This window comes from Hermetia illucens, chromosome 1, assembly GCF_905115235.1.
Source record: "Hermetia illucens chromosome 1, iHerIll2.2.curated.20191125, whole genome shotgun sequence".
NCBI lineage: Eukaryota > Metazoa > Arthropoda > Insecta > Diptera > Stratiomyidae > Hermetia > Hermetia illucens.
This window is the reverse complement of record NC_051849.1, coordinates 186,798,947-186,805,936: the sequence shown is the minus strand read 5'-3', so window position 1 is coordinate 186,805,936 and position 6,990 is coordinate 186,798,947. Positions and strand designations below refer to the sequence as shown.

Below are 6,990 nucleotides of genomic sequence, written 5' to 3'. Positions count from 1 at the left end.
CACTCGGGATGGCGAGAGAGATCTGTATCGACTTGCCAAAAGCCGAAAAGAACGCACATAGGATATGAAACTTTTCTGCTCTTGGGTTAATGACGAGAACGGTACTTTGCTTACCAACCGTCGAGCCGCAACGGATAAATGGCGAGAATACTTCGAGCAGATTTCAACTGAAGAATTTGCTCATCTTTCACTTCCACAATCTTTGCCGACATTTGGAGCAATTCCACTTGTCACCGCAATGGGGGTGCTCAGAGGTGGAGGCGAGGAAGATGGTGCGGCAACCCTATCGGCTGAACCAAAACCAAGTGGCCGAGGAGAACCTCCACGTGGTGGCACCGGGAAACACTGTATCGCATTGGCTTGCCGGCCCTGATGCAGTGGGCGAAAGCTGCAAAGCTTAATAAGGGCGATCAGACCCGAGTCTGCACGGGGACTCATCTGAAGTGGCTTCGACCACAAAACCTTACCAGGGGTATACTGGTACAATGGGAACGGGGGTAGCCCCTGGACTCATATACTTCGGGAGAATTCCTGTCGTATATGAGTACAGCTCGGTTGTTTGCGGTTGGCCCCCTAGTGAGATCTTCATGGGGGCTGTTGGTGATGCTCAAGCGAGAAGAGATCTTCGGGCCTCGGCGTGGTGTTGCGTTTCAACGCGGGTGCCGTACTTCTTAGTTCGGTAGAGATTTAGGTAGGTTTTGCATACACCAGTATGAATGTTAAGCCATGTACTTGCATGAACTGGTACCGTTGTTGCTTGTCACAGCGGGGCTCTGATTGTGGTCCCAAAATCAATCCGTGTCTTAAGAAGACCGTAGGATTGCGTTTCAAACACGGGTGCCGTACTCCTTAGCTTGGTAGAGATTTAGGTTGGTCTTGCATTCACCAGTATGAATGCACTGCCATGCCATGCCATGCACTCGGTATAGACTGGTACCGTTGTAGCTTGCTGCAGCGGGGCTCTGATTGTGGTCGCAAAATCAATCCGTGGCTTAGGAAGACCGTAGGATTAAGTCTCCCAGACGTCCCCCCACGTAAAGCGCAGAGACGTCACTATCAGCGTAACTGAAGTCGAGGAAGAAATAATACGAATTAAATCGGGTAAAGCAACAGGACCTGACGACATCGCATCTCAACTCTGGAAAGCGAAGAGCTGGGAACCAACACTGTGGTTCAGTGAATTATTTAGTGGGGTTATTCACAAATGTAGAACACCATCTGACTGTAAGGAAAGTACCACAGTTTCAATATGGAAAAAGGAAAGTAGTCCAACAGAATGTTCAAATTACCGTCTGGTCCGGTTACTCTCTCATATTATGAAGATTTTTGAACCTATTCTTGACAATCGTATTCGCGAAATTGTGGAAATAACCATGAACCAAGCCTGACGCAATACACGCTGCGCGGTTACTCATGGAGGAACACTGTGAGAAGCACCGCCCTCTATACATTGCATTTCTGGATCTGGAGAAAGCGTTTGACCGTGCGCCACACGAACTCATCTGGAATACTTTAAGGTAAAACTTGGTGCCAGAAGAACTCGTACGCTGGGTTGAATCGCTCCACCACGATCCGAAAAGTAAAGTTCGAAGTGTCGCGGGTATATCAAAACCGTTTCGTGTCTCTGTTGGTATTCATCAAGGAAACGTCCTCTCATCACTCCTCTTCATTCAACGCATTAACACAGCCTGGATGAAGTGACGTTCCACAGCTGGTGTTCCTTGTGATCGACGTATCAACGAATGCCTCATATCTAAAATTTACCGCACTGTCGTCCGTCCAGTCGTTCTCTATGGTTTTGAGTGTTATCCGACTATAAAAGACAATGAACGGCGTCTTGCGAAGAGAGAAGATGTTGCGTTGGACTAGTGGCGTGACACGTTTTGATCACATCCGAAATGAGGATATCCTCGATTGTTATGGGGTTGCACCGATCGTGGAAAAGTTGCGAGACAGGCGTTTTCGATGGTATGGTCACGCAATTCGTGCAAACGAGAATTCACTTGCCAAGATTGGTTTGAACACCGAAGTCGATGGCAAACAACCAAAAGGCCGGCCGAAACAACGGTGGCTTGATACTCTAGATGGGGATTTGAAAGCCTCGAGATTGCACCCAGATCAAGCGAAGCCGATCATGACGAGCCCACCCCGCTTGTGAACGGGACAAAGGCTGAAGAAAAAGAAGATTGATGACACGAAGCACGTCCAGAAAGTAAATGCACAGAGGCCCTCATGACCAAAGGGTGTAGCCTAAGTCCTTCTCTTCAAAATAAGATCAATTCGAGGTTTATATTTTGAAAACTCCTGACCCCCGATCACCTTTTGCGAAAATTGTTTATCTGATCTCCCGCCAAGTGCGAATTTCGCTCGTTGTAAAGGGAGGGGTCCCAGTTGAGATTTGCAATGAGGTTAAGCCTTGGACAAAAAAAACAGGCTCAGCAATTTGTAGTGCCACTACTGTCCGAAATCCGTATTTGGACACAATAAAGGCTTAATTTTGATCTTTCACATAGTTGGCTCAGGGGGAGATTATTAACGTGGTAAGGAACTGTGAGACCCTGCACATATTTAAAAGGGCGGTTCCAAATATAAGGAGGGACACCCTGACAAAGAGAGTCTGTCTGCTGCACACCGCCGAAGCCACGAAGCACCTTCCGGACTCGTTTGGATGGGACGTTTCGAGCCACTCTGGAAAAAATGTTTCCAGCAAATGGAGAAGTAAAGGGGAAATGGAAAAGTGGGTAAAGGAGATGGCGAGACTTTTTCAAGGAGGCATAAAAAAATTGAGTACAATTACGGGCGAACCTCTTTATTCTGGCTGACCACCTCATACTATGTGGAAATGCGAATTTGTCGCAATATCGTAAGTTTTTTCCATTTCAGCTCGCCCAGAGATACATAAAGTTAATTAAAGATGAGTTTCGAAATTAAATACTTCATTTCAATCTACGTAATACACTCTTAATCACTGTTACCCAAGCAAATACTCACTCGTGAGGAGCAGGAAACTATCGAAGACCTTGTCGTAAGGCAGATGTGCAATTGATGGATGGCAAAACTGGTGTTCACCGGGATACATTTTCGAACATGCACTGGGGGCGATATACCAGGAGCACAAATGATGACAGTTTTTTTCCAAATGCCGCAACAATCGAGACGGAAGGTCACATGGAGCGTATCTCGCGATACGCGATTATGGAAAGTCTTCAGAAACAAGATGGAGGGCAAGGGTGCATTATCAACATACCCGTGCGTGTGTACAGGGAAAAGCAGAGGAAAGACCTCAGAAGAGATACCGGGTGAAAAGCATACCGAGGTCTCCGAAGAAGTCTCAAAAGCCATAGAGGTGGAAAGGACTGGATCAACCAAAGAAGTTGACCTGTTGCCCAGTGAAGAGTAGAAGCTAGACTACCTAAGCCAAGGACTTCTGGGGCTCAGGGTGGATAGCAACGCGCAAGAAAGCACCATGTCGGAGGAGGATGGCGATACTTCAACAGTAGAGAAGACCTACACACAATAACGGAGCCAATGACCAGCCCTAAGCTAGCTCAGATAAACCTCCACCATGCGAAAACTGCATCTGCGGTAATTGCAAGGGTAGGTTCCAAGGAGAATATGGGAATCGTGCTGGCTCAGGAGCTCTGGGTGTACTGGGGGCAGATTCGCGGAGAAGGACTGCATCTGCGGTAATTGCAAGGGTAGGTTCCAAGGAGAACATGGGAATCGTGCTGGCTCAGGAGCTCTGGGTGTACTGGGGGCAGATTCGCGGAGAAGGAGAAAGCATGCAGGTAATTTGGGACTGCTCTTGTGAAAAACCAAAAACCTGCATTATTCTTAAACGTAATTCGAAATATATATGTCTTTCAGAGTTCCTGACCGGGGACCTTGTGGCTATCCAACCCTCATTGGAACCCGGGAGGAGAACTCGAGAGACAGTCGTGGACGAAATTCGGGCTCCACCGGAAAAGTGGGCGTTACCACTTCTCCTCGGCTGCAATGCCAACGCCCATCACGAAGTCTGGGGAAGCAGCGACACCAATCGAAGAGGTGAGTACCTTCTTGAATTTATTCTGAGCAATAAGTTAGAAATATATAACTTAGGGAACACACCAACATGTGTGGCCAGCACTAGACAGGAGGTACTAGACGTAAGTTTAGGGAATACTCTAATGAACGGGATGGACAGGAATTGGACGGTGTCAGATGAGGCTTCTGAAGAACGGGGTCTTATCCCACGCCGCAGGCTATAACATTCTGCCTGACACCCCAACAATGAATAAAATGGGAAGAAACGAGAACTGGAAACTAGCAAAAGAGTAGAGAGAAGACCGGACCAAAAAGAGGGAGTAAGTTGCTCCCCATTTGGTGATGCCCTGAGCCACAAGGGAGTAGGAAACACACTGGTTTTCTGGATGGGAAAAAAACTAGATACCAGGCAGATAGATGTACTAACAAGTACAAATTCTATTTTCATGAACAATGCTCAAGGATGTCCACAGGGCGAGATTGCCTACGGGAGGCCGAATACGCTCGGCTGGGTCTGAATGCTCTGGATTCCAGGCCGTATTGGATTGGAAGGCGATGAGGCAGCGGACAAACTAGCTAAAAAGGAAACAGGGGCGTTTTTACACGGAACAGAACCCTCCTGTGGAATCGGATTCATAGCTATGACATTAAAAAATGAAGAGAAACGGTTGTGGGAACGGTTAAGGCGAGCGTCCCAGGAATGGACGGGAATTGGGGGATAAGAACCCAATCGCAAAAAGGAGGACTGAAACCAGCATATTTATATTTAAATCTTTTGGTATATATAATTGCAATTAAAAATTGATTTCCAAAATAATTAATTATGCTTATATTATTAGATTATACAAATTAACCAAAATGTGAACATCCAGGAGGCGTTATCTTCAAATTCCAGCTCCAGGAAATCGGTTGTCTTCATCACATCCTCGAAAGATTTCCAGATTTATGTTTGTAGACGGGTTTGTAACGAGGCCTGACCGCAGAAATCTGAAAATAAAATAAAGATACATTGTTATCATATTTAATATAGGCACACATATGGGGATGATTTCAGCGTTGGACTCTACCGTATGTGTTTTATGAAAACTTAGCTTACCTCCAAATTTCCAGAAGCCGATGCAATTGATCGAATTCGGGATTTAATGAAGAAGCGCTCGCAAAGCTCCAATAGCTCCTCCACTTGTAAAAAGTCAGCTACTTCGAAGATATCAGCTACGCTGTCGACAGACAACTCCATCTGTCCAGTGTAAATGAATTCCACAACCATTTCCACCGCTGCCGTTTCAAACTGATCCAGATTTATGACATTGTTCCCAGAATCTGCGAAATAACCTAAAGAGAAACAAATAGTGGTTATGCCACTGCCCAAGCGAAGTCATATGAAAGTAAGGAGTTTTGGTTACTTACCACTGAAAAGACCTTCGAAGTATTTGCTGGCACCGACCAACTTCAACTTGTGCACTGGAATTTCCTTACCACGAACACGGAGAACAAGGTCGAAACTGGATTGGCTAAGTTGATTCATCCTGGCACCAGATTTTAAATACAACAATGTTTTTATAAACAATAAGCGGCACCGAATTTAGCAGTTGAAAAGGAAATCGTATTTGTATGAGTTAACCCAGGCAGCAATAAGGTAGTTCTTAAAACGTGTGTGTTCGGATTATAGACTATCTCATGTTCAGGATGTTTGTACGATTGACAAATCCTGCCATTTTCTCACTCTATATATGCAGACCAATTTTAGATTTTCAAAACGATATCTAACTTATCTTTTCTTTAACTTTTAAGAGGATTCTATATTCCAAACATTTTTAATAGCTTTTGTCCATATTCTTAAAAGTTATCACCTAACTTAGGGCCAAAGGATTATAATATCTTTAATTCCAGGGAATAAACTTTAATTATTTTGGCAAGCAACTGGGATTTCGAATTGGTTTATGGGAATCTAAAACCTTTTACTGAATTAAGTTTGATGCTAAGAAAATACATTTCCTTTTTTGCCTGTTTTTCCAAAAATTAATTGAAATTCCATCCATTTTGGACATCATAATAGTTATATTCCGAGGGACTCATTCTCTCTAATTCTCTGCCTCTATCTGCCACGCACTATTTCAGTGTGTCCATAAAAGATGGTATCAACCCGATGACGTCCGCTAGCCAAATGAAAAATCCTCCATCCGAGGGACAAGTTTCCTACGCAACATCGGATGCGCTACGAAGTTCTGGCGTTTATCCTACAGTCGCTGCATTAGCACCACCACACGCTTCCTCCTGTGTATCATCGACGCCCGCCACCGCTGAACCGCAGGCCCTTCCGACCTCATGTCGTCCGTGCGGCCTCCAATTGAACGTCGCCTCGCCACCGAAACAGCTGTTTGTGTCAAGGCTAGCGTACTCCACTATGCCCGACGAAATTCTCGCGAACCTGAATGATTCCAATAACTATACGCTATTTTATCAATATATAAGGGGTCTAAGGACCAAGCTGTTGAATTTCAAACTGTCTGCCTTAACATTTCAACATCTTGTCATCTGCACTTCTGAAACCTGGCTGGATGACAGGATTTTAGATTCTGAGCTCCTCGAAGGTTACTCTGTCTTTCGTTGTGACAGAGACTGCGTTGCGCTTGGCAAGACAACTGGCGGAGGTGCCTTAATAGCTGTTAAGTCCCCTCTCCGTACCAAAATCATCTTTTCCTCCTCCTCCTACGATTTTGTTACCATACGTGTTCTTCCGCCACACGTATGTCGCCTTATTATATCGTGTGTTCTCTGTACGAGGATTTCTTCGACAGATTATCAGAGGTCCTAATTGTTTTGTTTCTCTCACTTCCTTTCATCCTCTGTGGTGATTTTAATCTTCCTATGCTCTCCTAGCCCATTCCTCCTGGCCTTCCCTCCCTCCCTAATAACTCGACTCACTCGATGTTCAGATATCCCGATTCCACTCTCCTGTCGCTC

At 45.3% G+C, this 6,990-nt stretch overlaps 1 protein-coding gene across 1 annotated transcript; it reads right to left on the bottom strand.

Annotated features, from left to right (window-relative positions):
- Positions 1 to 4,772: 4,772 nt before the first annotated feature.
- Positions 4,773 to 5,728, bottom strand: LOC119646310 (kelch repeat and BTB domain-containing protein 2-like). Its single transcript, XM_038046727.1, has 3 exons — positions 5,434 to 5,728; positions 5,123 to 5,358; positions 4,773 to 5,013 (listed from the first exon to the last, which is right to left on the bottom strand). The coding sequence occupies exons 1-3, from the start codon at positions 5,549 to 5,551 to the stop codon at positions 4,945 to 4,947; spliced, it is 423 nt and encodes a 140-aa protein (XP_037902655.1). The 5' UTR covers positions 5,552 to 5,728; the 3' UTR covers positions 4,773 to 4,944.
- Between the last annotated feature and the right edge of the window lie 1,262 nt (positions 5,729 to 6,990).

What these genes read in the sequence shown, in the direction of transcription:
- LOC119646310 (XM_038046727.1), bottom strand. Translation starts at nt 5,551, where the DNA reads ATGAATCAACTTAGCCAATCCAGTTTCGACCTTGTTCTCCGTGTTCGT. An exon ending in CTTCGAAGGTCTTTTCAGTG is followed by an intron (nt 5,359 to 5,433) that starts GTAAGTAACCAA and finishes GTTTCTCTTTAG; the next exon opens with GTTATTTCGCAGATTCTGGG. An exon ending in CGGCTTCTGGAAATTTGGAG is followed by an intron (nt 5,014 to 5,122) that starts GTAAGCTAAGTT and finishes TTTTATTTTCAG; the next exon opens with ATTTCTGCGGTCAGGCCTCG.